General features: G+C 41.8%; 1 protein-coding gene across 2 annotated transcripts; it reads right to left on the reverse strand.

The window, feature by feature from the left end:
• Positions 1 to 1,082: 1,082 nt before the first annotated feature.
• Positions 1,083 to 18,423, reverse strand: wdr75 (WD repeat domain 75). Of its 2 annotated transcripts, none has more exons than XM_080902760.1 (21): positions 18,290 to 18,423; positions 17,897 to 18,026; positions 14,939 to 15,004; positions 14,325 to 14,424; positions 13,785 to 13,909; positions 12,938 to 13,008; positions 12,403 to 12,519; positions 12,204 to 12,292; positions 11,535 to 11,693; positions 11,236 to 11,295; positions 9,702 to 9,817; positions 9,447 to 9,622; positions 9,180 to 9,337; positions 8,785 to 8,965; positions 6,648 to 6,739; positions 6,357 to 6,452; positions 5,230 to 5,399; positions 4,173 to 4,232; positions 2,562 to 2,708; positions 2,358 to 2,449; positions 1,083 to 1,648 (listed from the first exon to the last, which is right to left on the reverse strand). In XM_080902760.1, exons 1-21 carry the CDS (start codon positions 18,373 to 18,375, stop codon positions 1,435 to 1,437), a joined length of 2,505 nt encoding a protein of 834 aa, XP_080758886.1. In that variant the 5' UTR covers positions 18,376 to 18,423; the 3' UTR covers positions 1,083 to 1,434. The 2 variants fall into 2 exon arrangements, with proteins under 2 accessions (XP_080758886.1, XP_080758885.1); XM_080902759.1 differs by having other exon boundaries at positions 9,171 to 9,337.
• Positions 18,424 to 18,674: the final 251 nt, after the last annotated feature.

Here is an 18,674-nt window from a genome sequence, read left to right on the forward strand (position 1 = left end):
AGCTCTGCCTGAAATCAGCTTACTCAAGACTTCAGGACTCAAGAGTGCGAACAAACCTTATAGCAGCAGTAATCAGACATTTCAAGGTTGGAGGTCACACAAAAATATGGGCATTGATCAAAAACAACAGCAGTGCCCATGCGTCAGCTATTCAACCTTTACATCACTAAAAGGGTCACAAGTTATTGTGACCCTTTGTGAAAGCAGAACTGAATGTGGTTCACAAGCATATACAACCAAAGTTACATATATGACCTTTACCCTTCATTATACTGATAATGGAAAACAGCTTGAACTCTGAAGATACTGAAAGTCATGCAAACTTGGAAACTATATTAAAAAACAAAACAAACCAAAACAAAAAAACCCAAATCCATCATTTACTTGAGTGTAGCCAAGGTTATAACTGTAGCTACAATTTCCAGATTCCCCGGAAAGATAAGTGTTTTCCAAAATAAAATGGAGTTAAAACAAAGCAAAAAATAAATAAATAAATCCTACTTCCTGATGAAATGACCCGTCTGGATTAGTGTATTAGATAATGAAGACGATAAACCATGTTATAACGGGACGACTTCTAAAACACTAGAAGTTAAAAAAACAACCAAAAAAAAGCTCTACTATAACTTTGGACGTAAACGGAGAGCGAAAACTAAAACAGCAGCGACGTTTGGATGGTTAAAGAGAAGTCGGGATTCTCAGCAACTTCATTATATTTAATGGAGCCAAAACTTTCCTTTCATACTGTGAATATTTTCATAGTTATGGGTCTTTGAAGCACACAAACGTGGGTCAAAATCCTGTGCTTTTTTGGTGCCTTGTTGCTTCATAAGTTCAGGAGAATCAGATCAACTCAACACCTATTCATAGTGTCACTTATGGAGTACTTAAGCTGTGAAACCACCATGCTGAGCATGGCGGGGATGCTTCTCTGCAGCTGGAACATCAACAGTGGAAATGTCACATTTCTCAAAAACAGCAGATACTGCAGCTTTTTGTATACATGAAAACATGCTGAGAGAACAGATAAGAGGAAATATTTTTATGCTTTAGTGAAAAAAAACCTAGAAGCAGCAGAACTCTGGTTTGGTACAAATATTTATTTTCCAAAAAAGAAAAAAAGAATAAGACAAAACAATTGAGGATTGAAAAGAATCCAGACCAAAAATTCAGTCCAGAGTTTTGGCAAGAAAACTGGTGGAAACTCGCGCTCGCTGTACAACAGCGGAGGAAAAGCTGGGAGGGGTTCCATTGTTTGGATGTCATAAACTTGTCCAATAATGACTTGAGGATTGTGTAATCAAATATGTGCTTTGTGTTTGCACAGAGATTTGTTTCCAGTCAGGGAGACAAAGTGGAAGAAGCCCACTTTGACTTAATGGTATAAAACAGAAAACGTCCGAGCTGCTGGTGGAAACCTCGTACAGGCTCTGGTTAGGAGTCCAGGAGGCCTGCGAGCCAGCTGTGATCCAGCTTCCTCACCCTCCTCAGTTCTCTCGCCTGAGCCTTTGTCAGAGCGGGGGTGTCCGACTCTGTCGCCGCTGCCGCCGCCAGCTCCGGTTTGGACCTGCTGGATTCCATTTCCTCCTCAGAGTCCTCTTCCTCTTTCTCGCTCTCCATTTCCTCTTCTGCATGTGCCTTTTCCTCCCTGAGGCCACGAGAACACCAAAATCCCCCCCCAAAAAAATTATCAACACCAATGTGACTCAGCATATTTTTAGAGATAAACAGACCTCAGTTTCACATGTGCTGCTGAATCATGTGAAGCCTCAGTTTCAATTATATTTTCTTAATCCACATTGAGATCATCAGACCAAACGAGGCTTAAAAGAGTCTGAAAATCTAAAACTCTAATTTGAATAATCTTTTATCATCTTCTCTTAATGCTAATATTGCCCAGTCTCTCGCCTTTTAAGACCGAGCCCTGGCATCTCATTTTAAAGTTTCGCCAGGAAAAAATGTTCATTTTTTTTCTCAAAGGTTTTCATTATGAATCTTTCTTATAAATATTTACACTTTTACATCATGTCTAGTCTGTATTCCAGTCTGGGTGCTGCACTTAAGTCTGATGTTGATTTATTTTAAACTGATGTGTGGATCGTTTTTAAAACCTTTTCCCTGCTTGCTGAATGCATTTTTTGTGTTTTCTGTTTCACTGAGAGATCTACAAATAGCAGCCACGCCAGAAGCTGTCTGCAGATACCTGGGAAGATGATCTTGAGCGAAAATCTGACAAATTTAAACCAGTTATGGATTCTGACTTTTTTAGGTCTGATCACATCTTGTGTATACGCTCAGTAGGAAACAAACAACTGCAGCGGCTTCAACAATTATTCAGTAAAAGCTGGATTACTGACCTGGCGTCTGAGACAGAGATGAGCAGAGACTGAACAAACATGGAGCACAGGTATGAGGTGGAGGGCAGCACGTGAGCTGGGGTCTGCAGGAGCTGGGGAAAAAAAGGGAAAAAACAGCAACAACAATGAAGTCTTAAAACGCCATCATCTGTGGTTATGTACAGCACAAAAGGGACGGGATCCCTGGAGGGACAACCAACCAACCTCTTTCATGGAGGCAGAGGTCTGCGGCAGCGCCGTTCTCTCTGCCCACAGGCTGCTGTCGGAGTCCTGATGCTCCTGTTGCTGCTGTCTGTGTTTCCCCAACAGCAGATAGAAAGGCGTCATGGCTACGCTGTCGTCAATCACAAGCTTGAGAGGGGAAAGCAAGAAACGTGTTATTAATGAGAAACTGAGAGCAGAGGAGCATTTCTCAGATCTGAGGCTGGGAAAGGAGCTGGATCAACAGATGGCTTTTTCACTGGAGGGTTTTGTAACTTCAGATAAGAACAATGGACTTCTTTCACCCTCCGGGTTCCTTCCCGAAGAAAACAAATGGAACAAATCCTCAGTCCAGCTCACAGTTTGACTTTTATTTGATATGTTTTACTTCACTGTTCACTCTCAGGTATCAACTCTGGTCTCTCTATAGCTCAAAACCACTAAACATTCCCAGTATGCAGCATCCTGGGTAATTTAACCTCTACCAGGTGGCCAGTGACCAGATTAGGGTTAATCTCCATCATGTTTAGGCTTTGTGAGGCCAGGTGTCCCGCTTTATGTGGAACTACTCAGCTTATTCATCTTCTGTCCTCCTCAACAACTTAAACCTTATTAGGATGAAAAGAGAAAACATGATTAAGAAGACACAAGACTGAACTTTGGCTTCCTCTTACAATATTTACTCAGTGAGGGAGTTGTAACAGTCATATTTAAACCGAACACGTGCTTCACGTCTTACTAACATACCCCACACATGTTGGGATCTGGTCACCCCATGGTAAACGGTGGAGATTAATGGAGAGACTGCACGGGCCTCTTTATTAGCTGTTTCCCACAGATTTAGATCCTACCCCACACACTTTTAGCATTGTTTAATCCTACTGAGTCCTCCACCTCAGTAGGAGCTCGCAGGAGCTCCTCACAGCAAAAGGAGGACTGTCATCGCTGGTGGTTAAAATAGGAGACAGTAAGAGCAACTGAACTTTCAACAGCCAGAGGTCAGACCTCTCTTCTCTAGTGTCTACTTAAATAATAAATGCTAAAATTAGCCCCAGCGGCCCACCAAAGTAAAATGTGTGCGTGGGAAACTGCAAAACGACCATTCCTAAATTTCAGACTTCCACGGCTCATTTCAGAATCTCAAGATCTTCCTCTGTGCCCCAACCAAGCATTTAAACCCAGCTGCACACAGGCTGAAGACGAAGTATTTCCTTCCTTGTGTTTTCACTGATTCTTCTGAGCTTTTCTCCAAACAGAAAATTAAGAATAACTCTGATTAATTTTGCACCTTGGTTCAGTTTCTTGTTTTATAAGAAAATATTTCAGGTAAACTTTACCTAAATAATATATTTACTGTAAAAACCTTCTCAGACCCTCTGCAGTACCTTTCCAGCTCACTGCTGTTTTATAAACACCACCCAGCACTTGGAACAGGAAGTTCTGAACATCAAGTCTATTATTGTGGTTGCACTGACCCCTAATTCACACAAGCTCTGAACATAAAAACAATCAGATCAAAGTGTGTGGGCAGGTCCTTACTTTAAAGTGAAAAATGTGTTACAAGGTCAAATAAAAGTCCAAATGTTTGGTGCAAAACCAATGGGAGGAGCTCACCTGTTTGCTGGATGCCAGCAGCCTGTCCTCCTCGGCTTTGGTGGTGAATGTCATAAGATCCTGCAGGGAAGAGTCCACAGTCAGCATAAAGTACTTATTTCTATCACGATGAAAGCGTTTCATAAACTATTTATCAAATAATTTTCCTTTGGTTTGACTGTATAAACTAATTCTTCACTGCAGACACTTTGAGTTTAGATAAGGATGTTTACAAAAACTATCAGTTACGAGGTCATCTGCAACCCGGGAGGGATAAACGGCCAGTATCTTATCTCTCCACTAAGTCCAGAGTGATTCTCAGTGCTGTGGAAACTAGTTCAGGTTCAGTCCCGCAGGGACGAAGCTTTTACACAGATACACTACAGATTGTCAGTCAGTTTGGAAAGTGAAAAAAAACAACAACAAAAAACAGCTGTTTGAGCAGACACCAAAACTCAGGACGGTAAAGCTGGGACTCATTCTGGAGCCATTTTTGTCCTTTAACTTTCAAACACCTGTGCCTGCCACATTCATTATTCCCCCTTGGAAATACTGGAAGCACCTCTAAAGCACCTTCAGAGGACTGTAAAGCTGAATTTTTCACATCTACAGCCGCTCCTGTACCTTCAGTCAGATGGAGGTGTAGGAATGTCACATATGTAAAGGTCTCATCTTTTGTCCTAAAATTAGAAGAGAGACTCTTCGGGGGGGGGGGGGGGGGGGGGGGGGGCTCTAAAAGAGCTGAGCTATTGAGCTATGACATTCCTGCAAGACACGCCATGCCTTTAGTGACCTGACTGACCTTATAATTAGCAACAAAGCAAGGCGCCAAACAACCTGTAGGTGCAGCGCTCGCTTTAGAGCACTCACAACTCTCACGAGTTTTTCTTTCAGACTCAAATCCAACAGAGTTCCTTAAATATACTTGCATATTTTATATTACAGTAATAAAAAGCAGTGTTTATGATTTAAACCGACTCTCCCTGCCAATAAAAAACAGGCCGACCCGGCACATAAGCAGCATTTATGTCGACTTCTCGTTCTGTTTTTCTTCAGCAGAAGTTGAAATGTTGTTTACCATCTGCTGAGTGAGGAAGTAAAGCTGAGAGCGGTTCAGCCACTGGCTGCTCTCCTCGCAGCTCTCCAGCATCTCCTCCCTGGGAGCGAAGACGGCCTGAGTCACCTTCCCCGAGCACACAGCCTTATGGGAAAACAGTGGCCGAGGCTCGCTGGGCTTGAACACAAACACTGAAAGCAGGAAAGAGAGAAACAGTGATATAAAACGATTCAAAAAGTCACAAAAGAAAGTGTGTGTGGACAGCACCTTTATCTTCCACATTATTGGATGAGTTACCAATTAGGTTTATGTATTAACCTGTCATTAAATACATCAAAAATAACATTAAAAAAATCACATTTAGTCTTTTTATTTATTAAATGTGGGCTACAATTTTATTTTGCCTGTGCATTTATTTAAGACTGTATAAATACAGCTAATTATTAACTTGCTAATTAAGTTTCCCATTGTTAATTGGTGAATATATACATAATTAAATTAATGAACTTCCAAATAAATGAGTAAAAATGAATCGGGGATTAATTAAAAATGAAATAAAACCCTCAGTTTAATATATGTTTAAGTCACATTTTACTTAAACATTTAGTTTTTAATATCAATTCTTGATGAATTTGGTGGCAGAATAATTTACTAATCAAGCCAAACATATCTGATCTTTTCTTTTTTTCATTGGTGGGATTATTGAAAAGTAAGTACTACTACAATTTTATTTTTATTTTGGCACTTTCGGTCCTCCATACTGACTTGCTGCTGTGAGTAAACACAGTTTGGTTCTTTTCTGCGAGATTTCTTAATTTCCATGCTTACATCTGCAGGTAGCTAGTATGCATTCTAATTGTGTGCGTGTGTCTGTCTGTTGTGAGGGAAATGCATACACTATATATACCAATCTATACGACTGTTTTTTGGACAACGACTCAAAGACAAATTCCTCATTCGTGTCTAAACTCTGCATTAAAAGGCCACTCTGATTCTGAGGAACCAGAGTGGCCTTTTTATTTGAGTCAAATTAAACTGGACTTCGTTGTTGGGTCCAATCTTGAGGTTACAGCACCACTATGAGCCAATCAAGTTAGAGTTCTCAGATGCCTTTTGTGCAGTTTTAACGTGGACGGTCTGAAGCTTACGGTCAGTGGATCCGCTCTGATAGCAAAAGGCAGACATGTTCTCGGAGAGGGGGTCGGCCACCAGCCGCCTGACATCCATGGAAGTGGTCCACTCCACTGCCAAATCGGACACAGAGGAAGACATGGAGGGGAAAAACAGATGGAGACATGCAATTTTTTTAACCAGTCAACAAACCTCTCATATCTGAGAGCCTAAGTTTTAAGGATATGTTAGAATCTGTTCAGACTTTTGGGATAAAAATAGTTTTTTAAGTTGCACAGAGCAAGTCTGTACATAGGGGGAAGTCTTACAAGAGCAGGTGAGGAGGTTCCAGCAGAGCAGATTGCTGGCGGTGGTTCCCAGCAGATACTTGGAACAGCTCAGTCGCCCAAAACAAAGATCACTAATGGAGGGGAAAAAAGGTCCTTTTTATTTATCTCGTGGTTAAACAATCTGAAGTGCAGTTCCCAACCAACCCGCTCCTCACACCACGCATACTTCTCAGGATTAGCTTTTGCACTTAGGAACTTGAAATGAGAACATGCAAAGACCCACTCAGAGCTAAGAGCACAGAAAATCACAAACAGACATTCCTATTATAAAAACAAATGTTTTCCTTTTAAAGTAACTCAGATGAGGTAAAGTGTTGTAATTATAATTATCCCTCAGCAGGCGAGGGCAAACATTATTAATGACTGAGATCTGGTGACTCAGCTCTGGACATCTATAGGTGGTGGTTATGTAAGGGGTAGCAACGGGCAGCTGTCTAAACATCTGTCCGTCTCTTCACATCTGAATTTGAAATTACACAGAAACTGTGTGCTTATTTAAAGAAAGCTGTCAGAGGGTGACTGACTTTTTGGCCAGAGAGGCTTTTACGCACTTTAAGTTCAGACAAACTGAGATTCATGTGAGAGGAAACAAAAATAAATGTCCAGTAATGAATATTCAAGTGATTTTAACATTCTGTTTCCTTCATTTTAATGCAAGTCATCTCTTTTTGTTTTTCCTACAAACGTGCTAAAAGCTGACTCTGTTTTTCGGGGATTATTTCAAAAAAGTGGTACAGAAACCAGCAGCAGTAGTTTCACGTCCTCAGTGACCTCTGTGGGCCTCTTGTCAGCTGAGGGGGAAACGTGCCAACATTTTTGGAGACTTGAGCAGTGTTACGAAACGACAGTGCTCGTTTTTGCACAGAAGGTTAAAAATCCTTCGGTGCTCTGAGAAACAAAGCTCTGAACTTCTGTCGGGAAAACCTGCTTAACTCATTCAGAACAGCTGCTGGCAGTGAACGTTGGAGCACATCCCCCGTTTTAGCCAAATGTCCACTGTTGCTCGAGTTGCACAGGTTTTACTGTCAAGCGGTAAACACTGTGAATAACATGTATAGTGACAATAAAGGGCTATTCTATTCTAAAACAAAAACTCTACACTACGTACTCACCTGGACTGTATATAAAAGATGGACACAGCCAAAGCGCTGATGCATACTAATTTGTGAAGCCCTGATTTTGAAGCCTTGACCTAAGTGTCATCACCGTGGTTACAAGCACACATGGTGCACTTATTTCTAAAACCGCTTTCAGAGAAAGTCATTTAATGGTTGAACTGAAAATAAAGCACCACGACACAAATCCTCGTCCAGCAAACCTCTCAGCTACGAGGATAATGCCCCCTGCTCTCGCCCGAGGGCGCGACCACAGCTGGTCAGCCAGTGAAATTTGCCCCGCCAGTGATGCTGACCACTTTTCCATCTTTAACGTGTGGTTATAACACCACATGGAGTGTGACTGATCTTGGTGAATCGTTACTAAACAACACACATTCAATTTGACATTTTTTAACTTAAAATTAATGGAAAATAATGAGAGCGCGATGTCACTGCTTGTGAAGTTTGAGGTTTTGACATTTTAGGAAACATTTTTGGACTTTAACTTGGTTATCTCATTTCTTCAGTTAATTTTTTTAAATACTTTATTAAACCCTCTATGACACTACGACACATTATTTAACGGCTTAATCTATAATAATGCAAAAAAATCTGAAAAAAATTCAAATTTTGGCAAATTCAACAACTGGTCTGTCAGCCTACAGCTCTAACTTTAGCGCGTCTGTTTGAAATATCTGTCTGACTGATGGCAGCAGCTGAAGAGATGCATCTTCACCAGTTAAACCTGATAAACAGGTTTACACAGATGTGTCGGGGAATTCCTCTTATTGGCTTTTTACTTGTGCAAGTTTTGATAATAACTTGTAACAAACTATTCACTTGTAACAAACTTAAGCCAGTCACCATGACGGTGCTGATATTTGACCCGTTCTGTGTGTGTCTACGCTCTTTGAAGAGGAATGAGGAGACTTGACGGGGTTAACTAACGCTACAAGCTTAAACCGGTCACCGTGACGGTGCTGATATTTGACCCGTTCTGTATGAGTCTACGCGCTGACCTGACAGCTCCCGGCGGCTGCGACAGGGTTGTCAGGAGCTCCCAGGTGGAGGGGCTCCACACGGTCACCACCTCCTGAAAGGCGACGGCTAGCAGAGAGCCGTCAGCCGAGAAGCTGCAGCATTCGGGCACCAGGCCGTGATAGGCACTGACGAAATCACATAACCAGGAAGGACCTTCATCTGCAAGTCAGAGGAAACAAAGAGAGAGAGACAGACATAAGCTGAATTACTGTGTGAAGGGGAAAGAAAAGCAAGCCTAATTTGGTTTAAACCTCATGTTCAACGTGATGTTCTGAAAAGCACACTGGTAGAAACTTAAAAACCTCCATTAAACAGTTAATATTATGAGAATTTAGGTGGTTGGCTTTTTCGGTTGACTGCTTACCGTCTGTACCTTCTGTGTGGGCTGGAGCAGCGAGCTGCCAGGCTTTGAAGTGTCCGTCTTTGCTGGTGGAGACCAGCAGGGTGGTCTGGCTGTCGGTGGGCTGGCAAAAGCACATGGCGGTAATCTGGGCGTCGTGGGGGGCCGAGATGGTCGTGTTCAGCACAAAACTGCATGTGACAGGGGTGTGGTTGGTTATTGTTACACTATTTTCATCACATGAAAGAGAAACCTTGACTGACCCTGCAGCCCACAGACAAACAGCTGTAACATCTGTACCTCTGCGTCTGTTCATCGAAAGCCCACAGCTTCAGGTTCAGCTCCAGCTCAGCAGCTTTCTGATGTCTTTCCTCCACCGTCGCCAACCACGAGCCAGAGGCGTCAAACGCCGCTTTGACCACCTCGAACTGCTGTAGGCCCGATTCATGAATGTACTCCTGCTGCACGATGTCCAGCTGTGGGAGAAACAGACAATGTTAACCTAGTTTCCACACTTTCAAATCCACCCGTGTGTGAGACCTGCTGAGAGCTTACATTGTACAGCAGTTTGTCTCTTTGGAGCGAGTAAAACTGCAGATGTCCGGGTTTCCCGTTTAGCACCAGAGCTTTGCTGCGAGGATCCATCATCAAGTCTGTCCCGATGCTGTCGCCTGAACAAGAAAACAGGTTTAAGGAGGATTAACCCCACATACTAAGACATTATTTTATTTCTTTCTGATACAAACTTATGTCATTAATTATGAAAACACATTATTGGCAGGTGATGAATGCATAAAGAAACTCAAAAGGTAAATTTTTTTTTTTAAAACTACATTTCCTCCAGTCTCACATCACCAGTCAATAACAGTTACTGGTTTTCCCTGTTTGGTGCATTTGTTCAAATGGGTTCTTTTGGTGCTTCTTTTGTTTTAACACCTTTATCATGGTAACAAAGTAAATTTCTATTTCTTTTTGCGTTTTATGTGAAGATAAAGTTAATTGGTTTGCACTTTGTTTTTCAAATCTACTTGTGGTTTTTCTTCAGTGTGGTGGTTTCTCATGTGACATCATGCGCACATTACCTGACTGCTGTCCACCACATTGAGTGTGTGACCGTTCCAGCGATCATTGTGAGAAATGTGAAATAATATGAGTTTAGTGACCTTATTTATGACCGTCGGGAACACTGATGTCCGTGCTTAGCTTCCGGACTTTTCCAGCAGACAATGAGATGTTAAACTGAGAGAAAATTTGGGATTGCACTAGCTGTGGTGAAGGAATGTTTTTGTGTTTTGCTCACAGATGATCGTGTGTTGATCCTATGTTCAGCGTTGCCAACTGTCATCTCCACTGTCTGCTGGTTGTGCTGTTGTGCCATGTTTTCTCTGCATGGTGAACTCAGCTTTCCTGTTCCAACCACTCCACCTACACGCAGCGTTATCCACTTTGAGATTCATGCTGCTGGTTTAGTGGAGGATGTCTGTGTAGGCTGTGTACCCATAATCCTTCACTCTGTGTGGGAATACACCTATGCAAATGGACTCGAATGTGGTATCGTTTCGTCACAGCCCTTTTCAATTTGAATCACACTGTTTGGATTCCTCCGTTAGCTGACGCAGTTACTGTGGTAACCGCATGTTGATCCCGAGCGATGCAGAAATCTTTTCCACTTCACACCTGAATTTATTTTATATTTAAACTCCTTACGGCATCATTCTGAAACTGTCATTCGCTGAGCTCTTTCACTTAATTTCCAGCACTATGGCGACAATTCTTTATTTTGCTTCAATTTGTGTGACAAATTCCAACAATGGCATTTCAAAGTCATGCTCATGTTCATGCAGGTTCAAAAACATGTTGCAAACGCACATTTTAGGATCACTTTTAGTGTCAGATACACCTCAGCAGTGTTACTGATGCTAAAAATTTGTGTTGTGTTAGAAAATAAGCAAAGAATTATTGTCTCACTGCCTTCCTTTCTTTTACATTCTATAATGAAGGGATCAATAAAGCACATCTTAAATTAACACTAGTGTTTATTATTTATACATACATCATGCTCAAAAGTCACCTTACAGTATGTACTCACCTTTGACCAGGCCCTGAATGACAGCAGACACTTTAACGCAACTCTGGATGATGGTGATCTCTATAAGGAAGGGAAACAAAACCTTCAATAAACAAGAAAATCGCTGAAGCAGAAAATGAGTTTGGAACCTGAGCCGTTTAACTGCATTTTATTTGAGTGACTCAAATGCTCTGAAATCAATTTAGTGAAATCTGAGAGGTGCACGACTTGATTTGAAAGAATGGACCATGTTCACCGAATTTCACTGACAATAATTTGTGCGTATCTGCATTGAAATCCTGCAGGCTGAGACTCCTTACTGTTGTCACTGTGTGAGGTACAGAATAGCGATCCATCAGGTGAGACGGTGATGTGAGTGATGGCGCCACCCAGGCGGGGCAGGAAGTCCCGCTCGCTCTCTTGGTTGTACCTCCACTGGACGAGCACAGACTCCACACCTCCACTCAGCAGGTTGGTCCCTGACAATACAAAATAAATACATAACTAAAACCGTAACACACAGAGGAGTGATTTCTGTTTGTTTCCTTGTTCCTTGGAAGAATATATACATGTGGAACTTGCTGTGTTAGTAAGTTGGTTTACACTTTCTGTAAAAAAAACTGTAGCAAAAATGGATGATTTCAAGAAAATTACAATATTTTTACTTTTAGAAAGTCCTTTTTTTAGAGTTTAGTTGATATGTTTTCCTTTTCTTATTGTGCTTTTGATAATTTGATTAAAAATAAATAAATATCACCCCTACTGTTTTGATCCAAGTTACTAAAAATAAAGGAGCACAAAGAAAGTTAAGCAAACAACTTTAAAATTATTCTACTGACTCTCACAACTTCTGCAAATTTAATACCCACAAAAAAGGTATAATATAAGATATTTTGATGCCATTTTAATTGTTATTTCAATTTCAGACTATTAAGGACTTCCTAACGATCGTGGGAACTAAGTAATAACTATAATACAGCTATGAATACCTTCTGGAGTGAAGCAGAGCGAGCTGACGGCGCTGTGGTGCCAGTGCAGAGTGGAGTACGTGTACTCCTTCTTGTGGTTAAAGTTTCTCCTAAAAGGATGAGCAGGAATGTCAGTTTTACAACGCAAAACCAGCGACCAGCAGAAGTTTAAGATCTGGATCATCGATAATCTGCGTTTGTTTCAGTCGAGGTCCCTCACCACAGGCGGATCTTCCCGTCTTCGTGTCCCGTGGCGATGCAGTCATCTTTCGGGTGACAGGCGACGCATGTGAATGTGTTCCAGCCACCCTTTTTGTTGTCTTCTTTCAGGAAAAACCTAAAAACCAGCACCAGGACAGATGTTTGGTGTTACTGAACATCAGCCAACACAACATGGCCTTTGTCATGTGTGACAGCAGCACTGCTTCTCTCCATGACAAAAATAAATAAATAAAACTAACACGATAACCTTTTAAAATTAACATCTAGCCCAGCAGCTGTAAAAGTTTAAATAATATACAATCTCTGACACTTGAAGTACTTTCGCCTGATTGGCTCTACCTCTCAAACAGAACACAACTGATATGACCACATAAGAGACGTTTTTCTCCTGTGTGAAACTGAGCATTCAGAGCGGCCTGAAGCCTTAAACAAAACTCTAAAATAATCATTCAGCGTTGGAACAGGAGAAATAAATAATAGGAGCCTGAATTTTAAAAATCTAAGTCACCTCCAGTGACCATCTTCACTCTCACCTGTACGACTTCTGCTTCTTGAAGAAATAGACCTCCAGCTGCAAGTCGTTCACTGAAGCAATAAATTCTCCCTGTGAAGATTAAAGCAGGCGATAAGCATCAGACACATTTGGATTTAAAACACTTCAGTCTGAAGTAACGTTTGAACTGTTGTCTGCTAAACACAGTGAAGTACAATGATAAAGAGTTTTGGACTTATAACACCCTGAAGTGTGCACAAGCTCCACATTTCTGCTTCCTCAGGCAGACTTCTTTGGCACATTCATGTCACCAAAGTCTGGTCCTTTAATAATTTGTATTTTCTCTGACAACATTGACTAGTGGACAATCCCTGGCTCTTATTTTGAAAGTTGCAGCGCTGCTAGCCTGTTACCTCAACCTCCACTCCTCACTGCCTTGTTCTTTCCCTGCCAGCCTCAGTACCACCCAGCACCTTTCCCCAAAAAAAATCCTGCAGTCAGACCGACTCCAACATCATTCTACACTTTGGGATGCAGCTCGCAACAGTTGTCCTTGTTTTTATAGTTCTGTGATTAGCTGTAGAGTCACTCCAATCAGAGCCTGTAGCAGAGGAAGAACTGGTTCATGTGGTGCTGGGCTAGCAAAGAACACAGGCTGCAGTCCAAGACGAAGGAGCTGAAAGCTAATGGAGGACGAGGGACGCACTGGGAACAGCTGATCATTGATTCACTAAAATAATCTGCAGTGAAGAAGCATTAGCTTTCTCTCATATACTCCCCTCTAAAATACCGTTTCCTCGAGAAACTTCAGTTGTCAAACTAAAGTTCCTGACAGATTAAGTCGAAGTAGTCAGTTCTTGGTATCAGCTGTGGCGGCATGTACGTACCCCTCTGCCAAAGGCGATGGCTGCTGGGTTGGGGTTGACGCCACTGAGTACGGCAGAAAGTTCTTGAGCCTCCACCATTTGATCTCCACTCTGTGGCAGATGGACCGCAACCAGCTGGAAACGCTCTGCAAACACAAATCAGCCTTTTTCACACATTCCCATTCAGTGACCTCTAAAAAAACCTTCTTCTTCCCACATATTAAAGCTGGTTCGAGGACGACCTGGTGACTCCAACACATTAAAACTATTCCAAAACAAGCAATAACATTCAACATGAAGAGGTATGACACATACAGGCATCTGCGTGGCTAGTTTTTTCTTAATATTTGACTTCTTGCCCTGAGAAGCATCACTCTGCTATTTTCCCCCTTGGGTCACCCTGCAGTAGCCTGCGATTAAATAAATATCACACTTTATTAATAAACCTTGTTTGGGGACTCTTCCTTTACCCCTCAGACGGTGGTGCAACAGATTCACACTGAGTTCTAGAAACTTTACTTCACAAATGGAGTCTGAATGGCGCTCTGATGTCACACTTACCCGCTCTTTTGTCACTCGGCATGGATGCAACAATAAAGATGACGTTTTCATGTTTGGCAGAGGCGTAGAAGGAGTAGATTGGGTATCCAATGACACAAGTCTAGAAGAGACCGCACAGCTGTCATGCATCTTGGAAACATGGGCTCTTAAACTGGACCCACAAACCTCATCATAAACACCTCTACTCCTTTTTCTGCTGAATTTCCATGTTTTGTAGCTAATTTAAGGTGAAACAATTCATTTATATGAGAGTTCATTTACAAAAAATATATATAATTAGTTAAATTAATCACCCACAAGGACATCGAGAGGAAATCTTTCAGAACTAATGCAAAAAATTTCTGTTAGCTCAAGAAAATTCAGTTATGCAGTCAAAGCACAGAAGATAGAACACATTTCCTTTATTATCATGAACAGGATCTGCATCATCTGCATGTTCGCAGACTGATCACAGGTGCCCTGCTCACTCTGTTTGAGGGCTGCCTAATAATAAATAAACCCTTCATTTCACTTTTATAAACAGAGAAAATAGGAAAGTGTGTGTTGCAGCTGGAGTTTGATGATCCACAGTGACAGAAAAGACTGGAGAGAAACAACAAGACTCAACGTCCAACCTTAATAAGAATCCCGTCTGTGAAGTCCCAGAGTCTGAGAGTGCCATCTAGTGATGAAGAGTAAACCTGCAGCACAACACAAGCACAGTGTGAGACATAACAATGAACTGTATTTATATCTCTCTATCTATCTATATCTATCTATCTATATCTATATCTCTCTATCTCTCTATCTATCTATCTATCTATATATATATATATATATATATATATATATATATATATAAAAAACAACCCAAAAACAATAATAATAAAAAGAAAAATACAGAGAATAAAAACAATTAAAAAATAAGTGAGGGAAAAAAATAGGGTCCTGCTAAAAAGGAGGTTTAACAAACTCAAAGTCACCGGGAGGAGGCCCCGGGGCAGACCCAGGACACGCTGGAGAGATTATATCTCTCGGCTGGCCTGGGAACGCCTTGGTATTCCCCCGGATATGCTGGAGGAGGTGGCTGGGGAGAGGGAGGTCTGGGCCTCTTTGCTTAGGCTGCTGCCCCCGCGACCCGGCCCCGGACAAAGTGGATGAAGATGGATGGATGGACAAACTCAAAGTCTTAAAAGCCAACTTTTTGGACCCAGAAACGTTGATCAGCATTAGCTCAGTAAACCCAGAGTTATCCCTGAGGGGTGTGGTGGAACAGGCCATTTCCATCATGGATTTGCAAGAGACACATCTGTATGTTATCGTGTCAACATGGACCAAAATCTCTGAGGCATGTTTCCAGCAGCTTTTTGAATCTGTGCCTTGAAGTAAGGTAGCTCTGAAGACAAAAGGTGGTCCAAAGGTGTACCTAATAAAGCAGCAGGTGAGTGTATGAGGAGCAGGAGGGAAGGAGTCAGGTACCAGGAATGGTTCCCAGGCTCAATTTCCATGGTAACTAGTAGGGCTGCCACAAACGATTATTTTGATAGTCGACTAGTCACCGATTATTTATGCGATTAGTCGACTAATCAGATCATCATCCACTGGACGTAAAACTACAGCTTATTGCACCAGCAGCATCTGCTCTTATATAACTATCATTAGCTTACAGCTTTAAGCTTTTAAGGTGCTAACTAAAAATAAAGACAAGATGATAGTTTATTCAATTTCAATGAAATTTGCAGATTGTTTTGGTAAAGTTTAATAAACTCCTTGCTATCTAAAATATAACAGGAGACCGGAGTATATTCTCCAGCATCTCACACTTCTGATAATCAGCTGTCTGCTTGACGTTTATTCAGCTGTGTAAAAACTATAACTTTAATCTCAGCCAAACCGATTTACTCAGGAACAAATAAAATACTAAAAAAAAAAAAAAAAAAAAGCCAAACAACAACATTTTTAATTTATCTAAGTGACTCATATATATTTAACCTGAGTCGCGAAAGATGGCGGTGGGTTTGAAAACAATTTGCCGGGAGTCCGGTGTTCTCACGGCGCTAGTGACCTAGCCCCCGGCTAGCTATCGAGCTAGTGGGTAACAGACGTCTCCGAAAACGTCGGAGCGCTTTTGAAAATATGTGGTGTCCTGATAAACTGAGCCGATATTTGAGGTTTACACAGCTACATTCTCGCCTGAAAATATGTTAAACGTTTATTTTGTGACCCAGAAAGAATAATAAGAGTAATATTAAAACTAACTAGCTACCGCCATTGTTGGAAACTAAGCTGGGCCGCGCTATGAATTCTGGGACACAGCTGCTTCTTCTTCTTCGGGGTTTAACGGCAGCTGGCATCCTTGTACATGCAGTGCTGCCATCTTCTGTTTCAGTCCGTTATTACACTCTTAAATCCTGCTATTATTCCTGCGTCTTTTGCGATCTTACAAAGCTTCAAACGACACGTCGACTATTAAATCAGTCGTCGACGATTTTGATAGTCGACGTAATCGTGACTAGTCGACAAATCGTGGCAGCCCTAGTAACTAGTGGTGCAACGGATCACCGTTGATCCGTAATCCGGACCGATCCCACTCCACGGTTTGGCACACACGTGATCCGAAGATTCGAAAAAGAAGGAAAAAAAGTATGTGCATGGTACGCGTGGTCAGTCTGTCAAGCCATAGTTATGGCCAGTGCTAGCAGTCCAGGAGGAGCAGAGGAGTTTGCGCCATTTGCTGCCCAATCCGTCCGGGCTAAAGCTATTACAAAAGCTATTGGAGTGTTTAGCTGCAGACGTGAGGCCGTATTCCGTTGTGTAAAACAAGGGGGTTTAAACTATGATGAACGTGCTTGAGCCACGCTATGATATCCCGTTGCGCGTCCACTTCAGTGATCAGATCGTTCCAAGCATGTATGAGCACGAAAAGTCTAAAGTTATGCCTGAACTGTCCCAGGCATCTTCTGTTGCCCTAATGGGTGGACCTCCAGGGCAACAGAAAGCGTTGTGACCGCTCATTATATTACCACGGAGTGGTAGATACAAAGACCTGTACTGCCCTATATTGCACCTTAATTTGTTTTTATATAACTGCGAGGAATGAGTCTTGAGTTGAATGTTTTTTAATAGGCAAAAAATACCTAAATAAGTAAATGGCGAGTTAAATTTTTGTCTTTTTTTGCTGAGCCGAAAATTGATCCCATCCCTGACTTAAAACCGTGATCCGATCCGAACCGTGAGATCTTGGATCCGTTGCACCACTAATCGTAACTGACTCAGAGTTTAAGTTAGGGCTCTTTCAGGAACAGAAAATCAAGAGTTTACTTACTTTGCCTCTGGCCTGAACCAACAGAGTGAGTAATGAGGATAATGAGTAAGTAAATAAATAAAAAAATAAAAAGAGATCTGATTCTTGTTTGATCAGAGCTGGGGGATTGAACTAAACTTAATAAATAAATAATTACACGTAAAGAAAAAGTGGCTTCAGCAGCTATTCTGCTTTTCCTGTATTTTCTAACATTAAATGAATATCAGCGAGTTTCTGGATAAAGACGTCTTGAAAAAAGTCGTTTTTCTAGGTGGAGAGGTGACTGTACCTGTAAGTGGTTTGAGGGTCTGAGCAGCACACCTGTCACCAGCCCGGTGTGACCCCGCAGCTCGTGGATACACTCCTCTGTGGAGGTGCTGAACACCTTCACAGCCTCTCCGGAGGCGCACAGAAGGAACCTGCAGCGATACAAATATGAGGAAACAAACATCAAACAAACATGTAGGGACCGGGACACAGCTCAGTCTTGGTCTGTGGCTCAGTCAGAGTCACGGAGCTGAGACGAGCTGCTGATACTATGCTGTAAACAGCAGCAGGAATATCCAGCAGCTTCTCAAGCTAATGCTAACAGCCTCAGCTCTGAGGCTAACACAAACGACACAAACCGCGCGAGACCTTTCCACTAAATATGAAACATCGGCAGGTTAAAACACTCGCTCACCTGGAGTCGTGGGTTATCACAGGATCCCTGAAGTTTATTTTACTGCCGCCGCGGTGAACCACGCGGATATCCCCGTGTTCAACCATGTTTTTACCGGAGTGAACTCTCACCTCTGAGCGCTGCTCCTCACTCGGTCAGCACCACTCCGTTTAACACGCGCCCCCTGCTGGATAGGAGGGCTACAGTAAGAAATACACGGGGCACTTTTATGACTTCAAATTAATAAATAATAAATAATGTTTTAATTGTATTTAAAAGTTCCCCACCCTCTGCCATTTTGTTACATATGCAGAAAGTGTCATACCACAAAATGTTTATTTAATGGTTAGAGATTTTATTTGCTCTTTATTGTATTACATTTATATTTTTATTCAGCAAGAATTTT

The sequence above is a fragment of the Rhamphochromis sp. 'chilingali' genome (assembly GCF_963969265.1).
Source record: "Rhamphochromis sp. 'chilingali' genome assembly, chromosome: 14".
Classification (NCBI taxonomy): domain Eukaryota; kingdom Metazoa; phylum Chordata; class Actinopteri; order Cichliformes; family Cichlidae; genus Rhamphochromis; species Rhamphochromis sp. 'chilingali'.

What these genes read in the sequence shown, in the direction of transcription:
- wdr75 (XM_080902759.1), bottom strand. Translation starts at nt 18,375, where the DNA reads ATGGTTGAACACGGGGATATCCGCGTGGTTCACCGCGGCGGCAGTAAA. An exon ending in CCATCGCCTTTGGCAGAGGG is followed by an intron (nt 13,009 to 13,784) that starts GTACGTACATGC and finishes TAATCTTCACAG; the next exon opens with GGAGAATTTATTGCTTCAGT. An exon ending in GACGGGAAGATCCGCCTGTG is followed by an intron (nt 12,293 to 12,402) that starts GTGAGGGACCTC and finishes TCATCCTTTTAG; the next exon opens with GAGAAACTTTAACCACAAGA.